Source organism: Colossoma macropomum, unplaced genomic scaffold (assembly GCF_904425465.1).
Source record: "Colossoma macropomum unplaced genomic scaffold, Colossoma_macropomum, whole genome shotgun sequence".
Classification (NCBI taxonomy): Eukaryota; Metazoa; Chordata; class Actinopteri; order Characiformes; family Serrasalmidae; genus Colossoma; species Colossoma macropomum.
The window spans coordinates 71,673-91,938 of NW_023494810.1; the positions used below are offsets into that span (position 1 = coordinate 71,673).

At 39.4% G+C, this 20,266-nt stretch overlaps 1 protein-coding gene across 1 annotated transcript in view; it reads right to left on the reverse strand.

Annotated features, from left to right (window-relative positions):
• Positions 1–3,178: 3,178 nt before the first annotated feature.
• The window catches only part of cass4 (Cas scaffold protein family member 4), a 32,860-nt gene continuing 15,772 nt past the window's right edge, over positions 3,179–20,266 (reverse strand). Inside the window, exons 3-8 of the mRNA XM_036559879.1 lie at positions 10,980–11,366; positions 9,148–9,225; positions 8,280–8,390; positions 6,734–8,056; positions 4,556–4,642; positions 3,179–4,080 (exon numbers count right to left, since the gene is read on the reverse strand). Of these exons, the coding sequence (XP_036415772.1) occupies positions 3,667–4,080; positions 4,556–4,642; positions 6,734–8,056; positions 8,280–8,390; positions 9,148–9,225; positions 10,980–11,366 (2,400 nt within the window). The 3' untranslated portion in view covers positions 3,179–3,666. The remainder of the gene's footprint in view (positions 4,081–4,555; positions 4,643–6,733; positions 8,057–8,279; positions 8,391–9,147; positions 9,226–10,979; positions 11,367–20,266) is intronic.

The window sequence follows — 20,266 nt, forward strand, 5'->3', positions numbered from 1 at the left end:
TTAAATCTGCAACGAGAGGCTGTCAAACACTGAACAGTTGCGAAGATGAAGTTGCTTCTCTTTCTAATTTTTCCCGTTCCACCTTAAATGGTGCCGCTTTTACATTCGGCACCTCAGTCAGAACTTAAGGTGGAACCGGAAAGTTCAGCAAGAAGCGACTTCAGCCTCGTAAAACAGCCGAAAGCTGAGAGACATTTACAATAAACTGCTCTAGTTTTGAGGAAAGGTTTTCTGGCGGAGATGGAGGAAAGCGGCTTTAGGTGAAGCTGAAAGCAGAGCGGAGTAAATCTGCGCTCTCATTTATATTTTTTAGCCTAAACTAGCACATTATCACATACTGACACACACTGAGACATACTGGGCATTAAATGTTGTGGCTCCCAAGCTGGTTTGATTTTTGTTGAAAGGTCAAAACGGCTCTTCTTATCATTTGTGCTGTGACTCCTGACCTAACCTGGCTTTAATGCAGAGGGAGCCGGTCGGATTTCTCACTCATCCAGTAGTGTTTTTGTTATGTGCCGCCACAGACTGTCCGGGCACCGCACTTACCCACTTCCAGTTCCGCCCTTTGCGTTCCGTCAACATTACGTTATAAATGAAATATTTAGAAAATCGATTTTTGACATTTGTGAATCGATTCATAATCGTCCACGTCCGCATCGCGATGCATCTAAGAATCAATTTTTTTCCCGCACCCTTTGTATATATATATATATATATATATATATATATATATATATATATATGCCATTGGTCTCCCCTTTGCAGCTATAACAGCTTCCACTCAGTTTCTGAGCTGCTGAGCTAAGCATTTATACTGCTTATGTTGGTTGAACTACAGTGTTAGGTGATATGACTGGTACAGTAGAATTGAGGTGTAACTACTGTGCTATAGATTGTTGTTGGGGGAGGGGGTGTTTTGCAACATTTCATTGCAGTGCATGCAGAAGATTGAAGTGCAGGCCATTCGGAAACAGGCTAACATTAATAAAAAATCAAAATTATTTGCAGAGGCCAGATGTGGCCCGCAGGCCCTGTGCTTGACATATGGGGGGCTAGAGTGTCTGGCAATAAAGGTGACTTCTTTTTCTCACAATAAAAATATGTTTCCAATGTGACTATTGACTAGATTTAATTACTGTTAAATTTGCAGCATGTTTATATTTGTTTATTTACAGTATTGTGTAAAAGTCAGAGACCACCCTTCACTCATTTAATGTGGCCATTAATTACAAGTTATTCATTTTTCAGAATATGTCTGAGAGATTACATAGACGATCATCCACTTGCATATGGAGAGTCCATAACAGGAGTCCATAAAATGATTAAAAGATACAGAATGCAAAATCAAACAAAGAAGCTGCTGGTGTTCTCCAAACAATGGACTGTTCACCCTTGAGTCCAGACCTTAACATAACTGAATGTGTTTGGGATTATTTGAAGCGTGAGAGGTAGAAAATTCAACCAACTTCTAAGATTTTGGAGATGTGGAAAAATATCCATGGTATTATGAACATTCAAAATATAATAAAATATGATAAAATATAAAAATCTGTGTAATTTTCTGTTAAATATGTTTTCTACTTTTTTTGCCCTGATGTTGAATGAATAACTTTTATCTAATGGCTGTTGACAGGAAATTAAAAAGGGAATCAAGGATTAAAGACGGTCTTTGACTTTTGCAGAGTACTTGCAAGTAGACCATGAAAAAGACTGAGAAAGAAAATATTTTTAATCCTTTATTTGTGAAATCCAAATAACGAAATTAACTGCCGTTACCTCAGAACCAGCAGAGGGCGCCAACGCTTTGTTTAGTGATAGTGATAGTTTGGGCATTGCACTGCAAAGTCATATTCGACAATACATTTCTTGTAGTTTTATTGATGTCACTACCACATTGATATGTGTGAACAGTCCTATACTTAATGAAGCAAGCCATTATCTGATACTGAGCACGCAGAAGACTCGGTTTGAACTTCTTGCAATTGGTAAGAATAAGCAGTATCTAGTAAAAATATATATATAGGTATTGTGAGCATAGGAAAAGTAAAAACTGAAAAACAGCAAAATATTTACACAGTGCTTAAAGGGACAATACAATGTCACAAAATGTACAAAAATAGTTATGTATAGTATATTCCTCTACTGTATACAAACAAACATTTTGACTACAATGTTCAACATCAAAAAAGTGCAATTTTTTGACTTTTAGGTTAAGCTAGCTACTGTACTCATTACACTTACAAAGCAAACTGCATATGTGAGCTCTGCCATACCGACAGACTACCTGTGAAAGACACTATGATCTTATTTTAGGGTAGTTGCCCACCCTGTCATCAGTCGTCCATTTAGGAGATAAACGTTATCTTTTCATACACTTTGATACATGAACTGGCAATAGAAATAGAAATCACAAAAAGATATCAAAGAAGTGGTCAATATATAAAAAATCCACCTCACCATATCTACATTACCATGCAAGCAGGTTTCTGACTGGCAATATGCACCATCCTGTTGTTCATTCAAATTCATAGACCCCTGTTTCTCAACATGCCGTCTGACAGTCTTAAAGGTTGACTTGTCAGACCACGATACACATTTCCACTGTGCATCAGTCCAATTTAGGTTAACCCGAGCCCAGAGAAGTCAGTGGTGTTTCTGAATGTTGTTGACCTATGGTTTCCGCTGTGCAAAGTACAGCCTTAACTTGCATTTGTGGATGCAGCAATGGACGGTACTTATTGAAAATGGATTGTCAAAGTATTCCCGATCCCATGTTGGGATATCCAAAACAGAAACATGCTTGTTTTTTAATGCAGTCTGGGGGAAGGTCATGGGCATGTTGGTTTTCAGCCTTGCCCTTCATGCACAGAGATTTCTCTGGATTCCCTGGATTTTTTGATAATATTATGCACCACAAAGGGTGAAATGCCTAAATTCCTTGCAATTTCTCGTGTTTTTTGACCAGACCTTTCGTAGTTCCTCCTTTTGTGGACAAGCATCACCAGTTTAAGATGTTTTTTGAACATTTAACAATGGGCCACATTCACCAACTGTTCTAAGGAAGAAATTTCCTTTTAAAACCCACTTATGCAGTTTTTATATTTATTTTAAGATTATGAGATTATGACATTCACCAATGTTTTCTTATTTGGGATTTGTTCTTCTGTAAGAACAGAATCTACACACACTCAAGAGCACAAAGGTGAGAACAGTTCTGCAGTTTAATCATGAATCTGACGTAGGCTTTTTCTAAGGACGTTTGTCAAGAACAATTTTAAGAGAATCGTAAATGAGGCCGGACGTTCCTAGTCTTACAGTGCTTTTGGAACATGTTGTAGGCCTCAATTTCAGATTGATTATATATTTAGGTCCATAAGGTAAATATTAAGTATCTTTGTCTTTGTACTGTTTGTTTGAATGCAGGTCAAAGTGGATTTGCAAATTCTGCATTTTTAGTTTTCATTTACATTTCACACAGTGTCCCAACTATGTGCTATGTGTGTGCTATATAAATAAAGATGATTATTATTTTGTTTATATATGTGAGGAGAACCCAAAGACAAATGTCCACTATAGTTTATGTAATAGTTAATGTAATCTAATCTAAATAACTAAACCGTGCAGGGCAAGGCTGCTCCATGACCAGGACTGAGAACCACTGCCTTAGAGATCCAAAGACATGCGAAAGTGATGAGCCCTCTGAGCCAGTTCTTTGGCAAAGTCTCTCGCTTCCTGGATGGCCACTTTGTCAGGAAAGTGCAGGGCAGCCTTCTTAGTAGCCACGGCCAGTTGCTTGAGCAGGGCACATAGGTGGTTGCTCTTGCATAGAAGTTCCTGACAGTCTGGTCTGCTCTGGGCTTCAGAGCACAGGGAGTCCATCAGCCTCTGACCCACCATGATCACCAGCTTGCCATGGGCAATGAACTTCTCAGGTGGCTGGCCCTCTTCCAAGCTACCAACAAACACAGTGATGGCTTTCTTGATGGCTCCAAAGTAAAGACGGCAGTGGTCTGAGATTTGGGACTTGCTGGGACTTTGGCTTTTGCTGGGAGGTCTGGGAGGCACCGGTTTGGAAACCTAATAAAGACAAGAAAAACTGAAAATTAGGACACGTACAAAAGATCCACTAACAGGTCACAGCCCATTTTGTAGAGACTACATAATTTGTACATTTTTGTCACCTTACAAATTACTTACAAGCCTTACTAACAAATTAATAACCATAGCAATAGGATGTTCTAATATGTTGAGATAGGAAACAAACACTTTACTGCTGCTTACAAGTAGCACAGACTAATATTCGTACTTCCTGGCAGTCTAAGTGTGTCATCATTAGTGCTGAGGGCACCCAGACAGGAAGGCTGTACATGTACTTAAAGAGGAAATAAGAAGTAATGATGAATAGGTTTTTTGAACTCCATGAAGGTTTTTTTCCCGCAATGGCAACTACAAGCAACACACAGTTGTGACCAGACATCCTTTGTGCTTGATGTCTGTTCATATTCGAGGCATAGTTTTCACTCGGACATATATTTGCGGAGAACGTGATTACCTGTTTTCCTTTATTTCCTTCATTTGTGTCTGTTTTTGTGTCGTCTTTTTCTTTTATTTGCTGTTGCTGTTCAAACTCTGTCTTTGTCTGGAAAGAACAATGACAGAAAAAAGGAAACTGAAAACCATACATAATTGTATAGAGGAATCTTTTTACTCAGTAACATTATTAACATTACATTATTGTATTTTAATACATTAATACATTAATTATTTCCCCACACATGATGCTTGTGTGGCTTTATTTACAAAAAAAGAACATAATTCATTTTTACATGACCATTTTCCGACCTCTCTTTATCCCTTAGAATTGGACAGGCTGTTTGGTCACTGTGCTTTTAAGACCAGTATATGTAAATGAGCTCTGTTCTGATTGGCTGCGCTGTATTGTGCCTTGTTAAAAAGCAGTCCATAGCTTCAGCTGGAATGGGTGGTGCTAAACTACTGTAAGATGAATAGCCAGATGCAAGTAAATGTGCTGGTTTTCGTGACATCCTAGAAAAAATGAATTCCAAATGGGCCATTTTTTCAGCATACTTTACATATATGGACTTTGTGGACTGCAGAGTAAATGGTACATTTTTAAATTTTCACAGTGTTTATATAATACATTAAACTACTGATCACATTGCTGAGGTCTATCATTTTTACACCAAAAGGATCCCAAAAAGAAACAACACCTAACACACTTCACTTTCTACAAGTGGGAAGTTTCTATAAAAAAAAAGTTTAATTCATTTTACCAAACTTGTGACTCAAGCGATTCAGTTTCATGCTGGCGTAGGTGGTGTAAGCCAATGTCATACATTACACTAAGAAACAAAGTTTATACTGAGACATCTAAACTAATTAAAGTATGCTAACCAGCTCTGTAGGAAGGTAACATGCTAGCATGTTACAGACCAATAGACAGGAATTAAGTTTAAATATTAACCTAATATTGGCAATTATTTCATGTCCTTATGTTTATGCTATCAGCCTGGCTGCCTTCATAATGTCTCCGTGCTCTATGGCAGTGACTGTTGCCTTAAGACTACATGGGAAGACTATACGGGCTTCCCCTAAAATTTCGTCATGACACAACCATGAATGGTTAACAACTGCTCGCAAGTCTGCGATTCAGTATTTTTAGCTTTATGTAGTGTGGAATATCGCTATATCATTGCAGTCTGGTGCAGTCAAAGCCAGTGGAAAAGTTGAAGCAGGGCTTCAATCCAACTTAACAGAAGATTCAAACACATGCTGTTTTAGTGGAGCAAGGATCAGTGCTTATTGGACAGCAGGCTTTTACAGCGTACTTTTAGGTCCCACATGCACGGCTGGTTTTTTATCGTCTTGTTCAATCAGCATTTGGAGAATATTGTGTGTAAACGGTAAATACAGAGTTCTGAGTTTGGCCATTTTCTTTTATTTGCTAAGCTGATTGCTGATAACAGTTAAGCACTTAGAGGCTTTGGATGAATCAAGAATGAAGCTACAATAAATTAAAATCCAGAGTGCCTCATGTGGCAAAAGCAGTGGTCAAATCTTGAGACAGAAAATTTCAGAAAATAATTCTAAATAGATAATTGCACTAAATTGTTTTTCTTTTTATTGTTCATTTTTTATTTTTCCCTAAACATACTTGAAAGGTTGAGTATCTAAAAATACCTTTTGCTGTCTGGTTTACATTTAAAGCTACATTTTATAAGTTATTATTGAATATAGAATGATATTGTAATAATAATACACAGTTGTTTATGAGCACTACCTTTCTGCTATTACATTATAAGATTCAGCATTAACTGCCCTATGCCTCAGTTCTTTTGAGTTTTCGTCTCTTTTTCAGCAATGACTGAATAATTATCTTGGATCAAATGATTGGAACCAATCAGGTTCGGCTCAGTAAGTAATCGCTGTAGTGTCTCTAAGGTTTGACTCATAAACCGCTTTTCGGTTCTTTCACGAATCGGACATCACTACTTTCTATGCTCATAGATAGTGGGTGAACTAAGAAATTCTGTTACAGTTCTGTAGGATACTGAGCACCTAATCTGGTACTGTTGTTTATCTACTCAAGTTTTGGAAAGGAACTTTTACTTGAGTCATTATTTCGCCAAAGTAGCACTACTTTTACTCCAGTTGGTATTAAGGGGACTCTACCCACCACTGGTTACAGCAGGGTAAACACTCTGCTTACCTGAAGCTGTACGTAATCATTGTCATCTCCCTCTGAGTCTGGCAGTGTTTCATTCCTGCCTAGGCTTGTTCCTCTGTCAGAGGGACTGGCGTTCTTCGATGTCTCTGGCTCCTTTGAAGAGCTTCTAAACAGAAGCTTGCCATTAGCATTGAGGATGGACACTAGACGCTTCACATCTTCAGGCACAGTTCGGGCCACCATGACAAAGCGTTCAAGCTGATCTGGAGTGTGTGGCTGTTCAGGATCCTGAACCAGAGCATCTAGAGACCAGCCCAAGCCACCAAGATCTTGCACAGACTCCTGAAGAATGAGTCCTGAGTCTTCCACAATGGAGAGCTGCTTCTGGAGCCGTGCCTGCAAGTTGGAATCAGTCAGTCGCCGGGCATTCCCTCTGACATCCAGAACAAAATCAAGGAAGCTGTTGACTGAATTTGCCACATCCTCGGCTGCTATGCGAATTTCCTGGAGATGCTGGCCAAGATGCTCCCGGCATCTCCAGCGGCTGCTAACAAAGTCCATGAGTTTCGGAATGGCTTTACACACCACTTCCTGGAGATCCAACAACTTTTGGGACACATCTTCCTGGGACATTGTGATCTCCCTTAGAAGCTCGGGAGAAGGAGAACTTAGCATCAGGGAGTCACAAGAGCTCCTGGAAGAGCTGGAGGTGGTAGAGGAAGTTGACGCGGTTGAGCTACGTTGGTTTTCAGACAGAGACAGACCTCTGCCTTTCTCCACACTCTCCTCACTCTCCATGCTAATTGCTCCCTCTTGGGACTGATTAGACATCTTTGCCTTTCTGCCCCATGATGGGCGTCCTCGAGGAAAGTCATACATGGGTCCACTGTTACCTCTGTACTCGAGAGGAACAGGACCCTTGTCAGAATCATTCAAGTTTACCTTTTGCTGCTTTTGAAGTGGTAGAACCTCCAGAGAGGTTTCTTTTTGCTTGGCGGCAGGTGGTACATCATAGATGCCTTCATTCCCTGGCTTGCTAGAGTCTACACTTTGTTGCGCAGCCATGCTAGATTTTGGGATGTCGTAGAGGGAGCTTGCAGAGGTTGTTGCAGGCCAAACTCGTGCCGGCAGTGTGTCATAAAGTTGTTTGCCTGAATTCATGCATTTGGACGGAATGGTGCCGGAGTTAGCAGCTTCACCTCTGGACTTCTCGGGTGCCACAGGCACATCGTAGATCCATTCAGATTTGCGTGGGTTGGGCATAGTGCTGTAGCCACAAGCCACCCTTTGATGAGCTTCACTGTTTGAAGGCACAGGGATGTCATAGTTGGGCTCTTGAGGGATTGAGGGTGGTACTATATAAACCTGAAAAACACACGTACGTTCAAACTTAGGGATCTAGATAACACTTTTGCAGTAGATTTCAAATATTACAATGACATTTACTTCTTTTCTTATCACTTTTACTGTACTTGATAGACAGAAAACTGGCACTAATTTGGTGAACATGACATGAATGTGAATGTTAACAAATGTCCTTTATGGGAAGATCTGCAAGATTAATTATACTGCTATATTCTATACATACGTTGTTCTGGCATTGTTTCCACTTTCTATTTTCCATGGTTTCATATCTCTTCTGGATCTCTGTGGCTTGCAACAGAGAGATGTTCCGTACCAAAGGTCGTGGTGATGCTGTCTGAATTCATCAATAAGTACAACAAAATTCTTTGTTAATAAAATATCATGAAGAGAAACAAAGAAGTGGATAAAAGGGAAATTCCGTCTATACTTTAAAACATTATACAGTTTTTTAACTTAAAAAAGTAAGTAACCTTGAAGTTAGCTTAAAACTTTGAGTTCACTGAACTTGTAAAATTAACAGAAGAATAATTTGTGCTTTGCATCTGTTGAAGTTCAATGAGCTCAAAATTTCAAGGTAACCTGGTTACTCAGTTTTTATGTTTAGAAGCTGCATAATTTGTTACAGTGATTTCTTCTTTCTTCTGCATAATTAGATCATTAAGGTGTAAATAAAGCCATTTGCAGTGGTTTAATGTGAAATGCTCTTTCTTAGAGAAACTTTTCACATAAGCATGATTCACAGCTGTGGCAATAGGAACCAGACATCTGCAGAAATTAATGCTGTTAAAAGATACCTCATAGAAAGTTACTACATAAAATGGTTATGAATATGCTGTCGGACGCCCTTGACACTGTTTTAGAATAGTTTTGAGACAAGGTTTAGGCCTGAAGTATATATCTTTAATCTATTCATAGTGGAGAGGTACATGCGAGGTGTTGTAAGGCAAAACTTACAAGGACACTTGTACTTTCACTGTTCGGATATTGAATAAAATGATTATATTTGCATTGTAAACATTGCAACTCCAGGTTCCAATCACCACCTCTGTGAAAAAATCTCTGGTAAGTTACACCTTAGCAAATGAACTTACTGTTATTAGGGAGCCTTTTCTAGCAAGGTTTGGAACATCATACACATCTGAATCGGGACTGGCGGAAGGCCGTACCATCTGCAAAATGCAAAAAACAAAACTATATCTGTATCTTAGGCTTGTTGCTTTGTTACTTTTAACAGTAGCATTTGTTTTAAGCAGCTGGCCACATTAGGACGTGCTTTTTTGGGCAGACATTCTCAGCCCAGTACGTCTGCCCAATTAACCCAGTTCTCTAATTAAAACCATGATGTGCATTAACTGGTGGAGTACTACTGTAAAGGTAAATATTTTTGCCTTAAGCACAAGGGGAAATCAGCAACATGTGGGCCTACCAGACCTCCATAGCCATCCGTAGCTGACACCTCTCTCTCTTTCTTGCTCTCTCTCTCTCAATCATTCTCTCTCTCTGCCGGTTGCAGTTAGTGCTGTCTGAAGTCTTTTCTGTTCTTTTATGGGCCCATAAACACTCTGTGCTGCATGCCTGTCCCTACTGAGACAGACCCCTAGCCCCCATCTGCTAGTGCTTTAGCCAGCAGGGTGACTGCCTCTTAGCCTGAGTTAGCATTGCTAGCAAGGCTCACTGACCTAAAATGAAACACTTCTTCATGGTGAGGTGGACTTTACTAACCTCATATGCAAACGCTTAGATATACACTCTTAAAAACAAAGGTTCCTAAATGGTTCTTGGCTTGGATTTATGCAAGGAACCTTTAACTGGTATGGAACCTTTATATTATGTGGAGGTTCTTGAGGGAAGCAGAGGTGGTTCTTCTCAGGCATCACTCCAAAGAACCACTTTTGGTTCCATTTGGTACCTTTATTTTATAAACATATATGTAGATTCTAAGACCTAAGTAGTTATATCTCCACCCTTAAATGCATAGCTGTTTCTTTAACCATCAAATCGCTAACAGCCTCGATTTGTTTGCCACCGAGTACAAATATCTAGAACTAATTGATCTACTGCCGTTATAGTGTAAAACTGTAGAAACTTTCTGTTAACCATAACAACATATCAAAATAAATTGCTATATTTTCATATTTTGTCATTCTAAAACATGAATGAGATAGAGGAGGGTAAATGAGGTCATGGGTTGCTAGCAATAAGATGTTTAACCCCTTAAACCCCAAAGCTCCTTTTCTAGGCCAATATTTCCATTCCTCCTACAACTTCATTACTCACTTACCAGTTTCATGGTACAGTACTGTGCAAAAGTCAGAGACCGCCTTTCATTTGTGTAATTTACAATCAAAATTGCCATTAAATACAAGTTATTCATTCACCAGAAGATATTTCTAAGGAGATTAGATATAAGATAATCTACTTGTATGAGCAAAATCAAGCTCTGCTCTTGCTTCAGGTGTGAAAAATCGCTATTATATTATATTTAGTAGTTGAGGCGTCTGTGTAATTTTCTGTTACATTGTAGCATTCTACAGTCAGGGGCGCGTGGGAGGTGTTGCCATGCAGCCATGCGAGGGGGCTTCTGGGAAGTACCATGATCGCAGCAGGAGAGACTTTTCTCCCTTCCTTCCTGCTCAATAAAAGAGCATTCGACTCTTTAACGCAATGTTTCCTGCATCTTCTTCTCCGCTAAAGGAGATTTTTTTCAGCTTAATGACCATTTTGTCTTAAATAAAATAAATAAAGGGTGCAGTCTGTGGTAATGTAGTTACAAAATGATTTGTAACAGTGACTAAATAATATAATGTATATGTGAGTAATAAGCTCGCAGTTTAAAGTGCTCGTTTTTTAAGACAACAACCCTGTCATGCTTACGGTGCCGAATGACATGCACTCTTCATTTAGAAATCTGCAGGATGCCTACCCTGTGTGGAGAGACGGTTCCCTCAGGCACCTCCGGTGTTTTGTGTTTCTGTGGGAAAGGCATGGTGACTTGAGCCGCTTGCATGGAGGGCACCTTATAGATGCGCTCCATGATCTCATAAGTTGGGCTGGCTGCTAAGGGCTGTGGCACTTTGGGGATTTGATAGATGTTCTGGGTTCTGAGGCCCAGGGCTTCAGCCTCTGCTTGCGAAAGGCGCATCAGGCGGTTGGCTGGGGCCAAACCTTCCTTTCCATGTAGAGAGCATTTCCACCAGCCAGTGATTCCCTCCACATTCTGCTCTATCACCGTAACAATGTCGCCCTTGTGGAAAGCCAATTCATCCGGGCTTTCTGCCGTGTTGTCGTAGAGAGCTTTGGCAAAGAGGGTCTGGAAGAGGCAGGGTAGAAAATACAACAGCATTTAAAGCAACAATACACAAACAACTTGCACTAATGTCCTCTTGCCCCAAATGTAGTCAACTGGCCAAGATGTGTTTGGTGTCTGAAGTTTGTGTCTTAAGTATCGCACTGGATCTATGAGGCTAATGAAAGCTTATGTACACAACTCAGCATTTTGCTAACTAGATGCCTAAAACTTCACACACTTGCCTCTAATTGTATTGCGTTGTTAAGTAATCTTAAATAGCTATGCTTATGTGACACTGTGTGACATATTCATGCTTTGACATGACTGTTACTGCTGTTTTTAGTAGTGTTACTATGTTAGAAGCAAACTACGGACACCAAGTGTGTTAGCTGATCATCTGCATTTGTGCAAGAAAGAACAGTGTCAGTAAATTTGAGCCACAATGCCAATTCTAAACAGAAGATGCATGTGCTTGGTGACCACTGGAGAGGTCAGTGTCTTCCCAATGTGAGATTCAGAACAAACAGTGGCTTTGTATGAGGAGGAGAACAGGCCCAGCCGTAGCCAGGCACTACTGCGCTGTGCGACTGAAAGAATGCCACTGACCTTATTACCCTACATTCTTCTTGGCCAGAAACACAGCCTTGTAACACCTGAAGTCATGGCAGCCTAATCCAATGTGGAATCCTCCAAGCCATTACAACAGCATGTAAAATCACACTGGAGATGGTCTCTCCATGGCTTAATCAGTCACTAATGGTATTAAATGGATGTTAATCTGTTAAAATATGGTATTAAACTGTCCATACAACTTATTCTTGTAAATATACATAATGAACATGCAAATGGGTTTTATTTTTTACATAAATATAACACCCTGCATCAACACAGTTATTCCCTAAAGTTAGTACAGTCGAAATGATGTTGATGTAACACATTTAACATATTACATCAACATCCTTTATTACAAAAATGTGTAAATGTATGCACTTTAACCGAGAACAGCACTACGCAAAAAGCAGCAAAAGAGACCACCCTTTTCCCAACCAATTTCCTGTCAAAACAGTCATTAAGTATGAGACATTTTTTCAGCGCCATTCAGTTTTCAGCACCAGGATAAAAAAGCAGAAAACATTACACTGAAGCATCAGCAACTAAATATATATTAGTATTTTAATAATAATTTTACATATTTTTACAGTATTCTTACATTACTACTACTACTGCTTATACTAATGCTAATACAAACACTATTATTACATAATATCATCACAGCTTACATTCTTTTTGAGACACTTGCTCTTAGTTTTTCAATGAAAATTCAGTCTTAGAAGTTGTTTGCATTTTCTGTTTCTAATGATCTAAGTAGTCCTAAATAATGTTTAGGTCTGGACTCTGGGATGGTCAGTCTATTATTCTGAGAACACCAGCAGCTTTTTTGATGGATTTTGTCTTTTTTGTCTATTTTTTTCTCATAGCCTGATTTTCTTTACTCAGAGCTTGTGTTTCTCCAGTCTCTCAAAAACGAAAGCTTTAAGTGCTGTTTATCTGATGGTGACAGTTTTGGTGGTCTACCAGGTCTTGGCCAGTTGTAGCGGCCCCATTTTTTTTTATGATTTTAATGACTTTTTGAGCTCCAGTTCTGGAAACTTATTTTCTGTTGACATCACTCTTCTTTATGCAAGTGTATTATCTTATATCTCAGACGTATCTCCTGTAAAATGATTAAGTTGCAGGTAATGGATGTTTTGACCGGAAATTAAAGAAATGAAAGATGGTCTCTGATATTTGCACAGTACTGTACATTCAAGGCATTATTTTTTACAATGTTAATAAGCTTAATAAGGGGTTAACTGTAATTGCTTTAAACTATCACTGCTGTGCTTCTGCTGTGTGTTTGAGGTTTTTTTTTGTTTGTTTTTTGTCTTTATTGTGTTTTCTGTTTCTGTCTTTTGTCTCCTTCCTGTCAGCACAGGTTGGTAGGCCAGCCATCGGAATATAACTGGAGTTCTGCAGCCATTCATTCAGCTGCATTAGGATGGCAGTGGCTGCAGGCAGGTGCAGGGAGGAAAAACTCTTTTATGCATCTGGCTTTAGTTTCCTCCCACAGCTTCCGTTAGACAAATAAAAGGAAGCCATTTCCACGCACTTCTCCAAATAAGTGTACATTTTTATCCTCTCAGAAAGCCCCAAGACTCCAGCATACACAAGAAAACAATGACAAAACACAGTGTAATAACATCAATCAGTAACACTGTCATCCATCCGCTTTCTGTAAACAATTGCACTTTTCTGAATGAATGGCTTTTCCTGAGAGCTGGAAATGTAATTGTTGTTTTGCTGTTCATTGTATGTTCTTGTGCCCAGTTTCAGACATCCACAACAACACCTGCAAAATCCTAAACTGAGCAAGAACAGTTGCTGCATGCAATGTGCAGGACCACCGTTCTTCCTCCCACATACACACATACACACACTTGTGCACGCGTCCCTTTAAACCGAGGCCCATGTGTTCAGAAATTCCTCAGCAGCAATAGTTTCAAACACACACTCTCACATTCGGGCCACGCACCACTTCAGGGTCACCACTTGCTTCTGTAAACGTGGCTAATTAAGTGTACAAAAAAGAAAGAATCAGTTGGAGAGTAATAATGAACGAATGAAGAAGGAATGGTCTTCTATAACTGACTGAACCTGGAGCTTGCTCAGTAATAGTAGTCCTGTTTCAGTCTACAACATGCTAATGGAATTACAAAATGTTCTAGTCGACATTGCACTGTGCTGTGTTGTTATTGTCATTGAGTGGACCTTTCAGTCTAGGCTTTGAGTGGGAATCTGGGGAAATTACAGAGATACTCTAACTCGAATGAACCAGCCAATCATATCCCACATACCACATTACGTAACACCTGATTAGCCTATGTTTTTCCATCATTGAGGAACATATGGTCTCCAAATGGCAAAGCAACTGGATAGCTTCATAGCCTCATTCGCTAACTTTTTTTCTGCATAACACACTCCTATTTCTTAAACGGCCAGAACCCACTGGTGGGCCCACTTCTATAACCTACAATGGCTCAGTTAATTTGCATTGAAGTCCCTGTAGTTACTGAATAATAAGCCTTAGTATATAATAAGTCTGTGATTTTAATGGGTTAATATGTAAGTGTAAGTCAATTATGTTGACAACTGAAGTTAACCCTTTAAACTGTAGGCTCATTATATGCTTTTAATTATTCAATAACCAATATGGATTATTCAGTAACCACTATGAACGATTTAGTATTTACTATGAAACTAATCTGTTAATCATGTAGTGATATTAGTGAAGAATGGAAATGTGGAGACACATTAATCCGTGTCTATGAAGGCAGGCCTCATAGGTCAAAGGGTTAATATTAGAAAGCCACAGACTAAACCTGACAATTACATCAAATTCCGCTGCTACTTTAGATTGTAAGAGAGTACAGAAAAGAACAATACCACATTTTTCACAAGTGATGAAATGTGTTAGAGAGAATTTGCACTAATTCAGTAAAACATTGCACCATGCACGCCACACTGCAATGTTTTGACGTGTGAAGTGACTTCATCACATTTCCTGTAGCTGAGCACACTATTCTGAGGCCCTGTCTGAAACTGTGGCCTTTTTGCTGTTGGGTGCACTGCTCTGGAGTTTGCTCTTAAGTTTTAGTGTTGTCTGAAAACATAGTGGAGAATACATGGTACGTTCCTATGATCCCACAGTGCACTGTAATACATAAGATGTACACTAGCAGACATAAAATTCCCATAATGCACTGTACTATATGCTACCGAATGTGACTACTGTGGTAGAGTGAAAGACAGTGAGGCTGTGTTGTTTATAGTGCTTCTGGCTTTAATATTTTAGGAATAGTGATTACATTTCTGGTCCATATTATGATCTTCTATAATCACCTTGTTTTTCACGTGAACAATTCATTTTTAGATTATGGTCGCAATATTCGGTTGGGGAAGGAAGCGTGATTCATTAAGTTATTTGGTTATCATGTCCCATTAAATGTCTCTGTCTATCCTGGGATAATGCCAAGGTTATCGGCTGACACTACAGATGAGTGAAAATGAAAGCATGGCGAGAACAAGAAAGTTACTAGTATATTAAAGTGCTTGAGGAGAGAACGTTGCTTCATAATGACTTCTTTAAAAAGCCCAGCTCTTATCGTTGATATCCATGCCCAGAAAATTCAGCCAGGTTACGAATTGCCCGTTTAACGTCTCAGGTTGCTGCTAACAGACTCTCTTTAACTGGTTTACACTGTATATTCTTTGTAACTGGATATATTCAGCCCTCATTAGAGTAGGCTGAGCAGGTCAGCAGGGAGCTAACAGGCTAACACTATAATAATAAAAAGCAAACTTTGAGTTCAAGCTTTAAATGATGTTAATTCAATACGGAGTCCTACAAAGTAAAGAGTGTTACCTGCATGCCTGTTATACTTAATGTGTAAACTAGAGCTGATATCACACCAATAGTGTCGAGCTAACCCTGCTAGTCTGATGCTAACAAACCATGGTGAAAAACACCGGGGTTAGTAGCAGATGTAAGTATTATCATAGTGCTTGTTTTTAGACTTCAGTGAATTAAAACATTTGTTCTTCAAACATAGCTACATAATGGCTTCCACTTTATGGCTTTGAGAGTAAACAAAATAAAAAGGATTAAACAAAATGACTTTATTACCATAAGTAATTCACTGCATGCTGTAAATAGAATCCTCTGACTAAAGTGTTTCTCTCAACTTTCTGTTGACAGATCGATTGCAAACACACAAGCCTTGAGTTAGCTTTTTATTTGTTTATATACACGGTAGGATGTTCTAAGCATTTAACGTATTGTCTGTTTATGCTTCGCTGGAAGTTCTGTCCATAAGGTATAAATTAGGAATAAAAACTCTTCTGCAGAACTTGATTTTTCAGAAACGGGACTAATTCTTCCCAGTTGAATTTCGGTAGTTCATCATCAGTGCAGTGGTGTGGGCTGAACCACTTCCAGTGTTCAAATTTCCTAAGAACAGCTTCGCTAAGACCTTCTTTCAGTCTGTCTCATTTTAACACCTCTATTGTGAGAGTGTGGTGGTTGTTGTTTTTAATTTTGCATCATATATTGCATCATGTATTTTAAACATTTATTCATGGACTTCAGCACCTGCCCACTGGCTTATATTATGGTCAGTAAGTTTTCTGTTCTTTTCTAAGCACCAGGAAATGCAATGAAATGGCTGTCAATGATAATTGATCATACAGTACAGATCGGTATTCAGTTGAAAAATGCTGGGGTGCTCCTTTAATGATAATCACTCTTTCTCGTGCCTCGTGCAGCTCATCCAAAACTCCTCCAGACCTACAGCCCACTCAATCTTCATGACACACGCACACATTGCCTACTCTATCCGTATGATACACACACGGCCGCCTTCCTTCCTCATCCCAAATACCTCCTGCTGATAACACCCAGTCACTCGCACTGCCTTAAATGGCAGCTGGCCTGTTACTCTGGGTGAATCTTTTGTGACAAAGGCTCTATTCAGTGTGTTGGGCCTGACATAGCAGCACCTGTTGTGCTGAAGGCCTGTCATAGTGGGGCTTGTGGTCACTGTTTTTAAGTGTGCTAACCACAGTTGCCACACAGCAACACTGACTCAAGCGGAGAGTCCCCAAGTGGTGGACAGCGAGCACACTAGTGAATGCCAACTGCGCGCTAAGGGAAGTGTGACAGAGAGATGCAATCTGCCAGAAGAAAAGAGAAACTGCCTTAGTTCGCAAAACATCAATAGCTGGAAAAATAGCCTGCTAGAACCTTGATGAAATAGAGTATACGTCCAAAAGTTTGTAGACATCTGCTAAGCCAATGTTTCTTCTGAAATCAAGGGGATTATTAGACAGTTTGTTCCCCTTTGCTGCAGTAACAGCTTCTACTTTTCTGAGAAGGCCTTACACTAGATATCGGAAGAGCATTAGTGAGGTCAGCTACTGATGTTGGATGATTAGTTCTGGATCATAAACGCCATTTCAACTCATCCCAAAGGTACTGGATGGAGCTCCATCACTCCAGAGAACACAGTTCCACTGCTCCACAGCCAAATGCTGGGAAGCTTTATGCGCCTCCAGTCAGCGCTTGGCATTGGGCATGGTGACGTGCAGCTGCTCCAGAACATTTCAAGCTTTTCTGTAGAGATTATAGAAGCTACATATAAGTACAGTTGAAAGCCTGTGTGCGACTGAGAGCACTGCCAACAGAACAGGACACTCTGAATCACAAACCCTACTCCAACTCATCCCAAAGATATTGGATGAAGCTCCCTCACTCCAGACAATGCAATAGGAGAGCTTTATGCCCTGCTAGCCGACACTTGGCACTGGGCAGGGTGACCCTAGGCTCATGTGCGGCTCCAGAGCAACACATTCTATTGGCAATTCTTTTCTATACAGGTTAAAAAGTGCATATGTGTTCATGTGAAAGCCTGTGTGAGCCATGGGTGTGCCTTAAAGTAAATTCCCTTGTAAGAGGGGGTGTCTGGATACTTTTGGACAATCAGGGCTGGTTTCCCAGACATGGATTAAGCCTAGTCTTAGACTAAGTTGCAGTGTGAATAATGAATCATCCTTGACAAATGTTTTCAGGCTTAATCTGGGTCTGAGAAACTGTCCCATAGTGCATTTTAATGACAAGTAGCTAGAAATGTAGATTAATGCTATCAGAGATGATTGAAAGGATAAAGGGGTGAGGTGGAGGAGTGCTAACAATAGATATAGATGGCTATTAGGGTTCCTGTAGTAGCTGCTGTACAGGAGAAGTCAGTGTATAGTGTATGGATTCTATAGGCCTGAGGAGCCTAGGGGTGTGGCAGCCTACCCCGATGACATCATAGCGGCCTATGAGTCCTTAGAATGCTCGGAAAAAGGACTGAAGAGTCAAATGAAACCAGAGTACATGGGGAGAGAACATTCTAGAACCTTTTAATGATCAAACACAAGTGTGGCACCCCAACTAAATGTTTGTGTTTGTCCATGTTTGTCCATTTTTGTTCAGCCAGTGTACTTTGGTCACTGCCTGCACTTATAAAATTACAATGGCTCATGAATAACACACTGAGCTGGTGACATCACAATAGCCCGTTAGTAACCAGCTGCACTGTTGATATCACAAATAAATGTGAAAAATCTAAATTATAAATCAATAAATAAATTATATATTCTTTTTGTTGATTACACTTATATAACTTAGAATTAAAATTATGTTATATAAGTGTAATCAACAAAAAAAAACAAATTGTAAGCAGTGCATGCTACATTACAAAGAAGTGTGTTAAAAGCTGTAGAAGGAGCAGCTTCAGTGTGTTCAGTGTATCCCAGATGACAGACAGACAAATAAGTAAACTATTCAAAGAATGTGTACAGTATGTTTAAAAAGGCTTAGGAACACATTTAAAAGAGCGTCTGCACTGTATATTTATATCATTACAGTTATGACAGGAGGTTAATATGGTATGTACGTGGTGCTGCTTTCAGGTGTGTGTGTATACAGTATACACGTGTCTTCACTATGCTGTGTGCTGATTGTGTACGTTTCTGAGTTCGGGAGTGTGTGTGTATGTGTGGCGTAAGAAAGGAGGTCAGATTCAGCTGTGATGGCGTTGGGATTCCTGCACATGCCTGTTTGAGGAGATCAGGCTGAGACAGCTGGCCATGGCTTTCTTTCAGCAGCTGTTTCTCTCTCTCTCTCTCTCTCTCTCTGACTCGTGCAGCCAAATAACAATGTTTCAGTGTTGGTAGCTGTAAAGTAGCCTATGATATCATGCTTTGACACTAAAAATGACTGTCTTTGTGTCTTATCTGATGCCATATGTTAATTACAGGATTCACTCAGCGGCTCCCACAAAAGACTTGTTTTTACTATGAACACAACCTTTCTTAGTTTCTAATACCAGAACTCTTCAGTGTTAGCCATTTAGCCACAGCTCAGCACATATTACAATTATGACATGCCTTACTGGATATTGCTGCATTTATCACATTTATATATTATTTGATTTTTTTTTATTTGATCCTTTGTTATTAGATTTATCCAAATGGCCGTAGATGTGGCCTGGAACATCAGTGATTGATCAAGAAGCTCACACCATGAAATAAACAAATTTAGTCATTGGTTAAAGGGCTCATTTGTGTATCTCAGCCTTCAGCAATACTAGTACGGCAAATATCGAAACAAGTAACCAGCAATATATTGTGCAGCCTTACTAACTAATAATTTTTTACCAACAATTTGGTAAAAAATATTGCAGATAATAAACAAAATGGCTGGAATTTTCTTGGATTTCTACATTTGTGGATCAGTTATCCTGATCTTACCTAAGGTATCATTGCTGATCTATTCAGAATCTTTGTCTTTTAACTGTAAAACTAAAACCTTCCCCAGAGTAGTTTTTATGTGTGCACATTCATTTTGGCTGCTTTCTGTGTTTCCTATCACTATATAAAAGAAGCCCCATGCTGCCTTTACTGTTGGATGCATTGCGATAGATGGAATTTGCAATGGAAATTCTTGTTTTCTTCTTGTTTGTTTGTTTTTTTTTATTTTCATCAGGGCAACAATAAATGACTGCGTGTTTTTATGAACATTAACAAAATGTTGTAAGCATATTAAATTAAATGCAACAATAACACTGAGAAATGACATCATTAAATGGGAAGAGTGGATTAAAAAGCAGAAATAGATCCTTTCTTGCCTCATCATTAGGGGTTAAACAGCACTAGACATTTAGAGGAAAAGAGAGTCTTGTGGGAATCATGCCTTCCTAGATGACCTCTGACTTTGCGGTGGAAATGGCCTAAACACAAAATGGGAGGTCAGCACCTCTCTGTAAACTAAACATTACGGG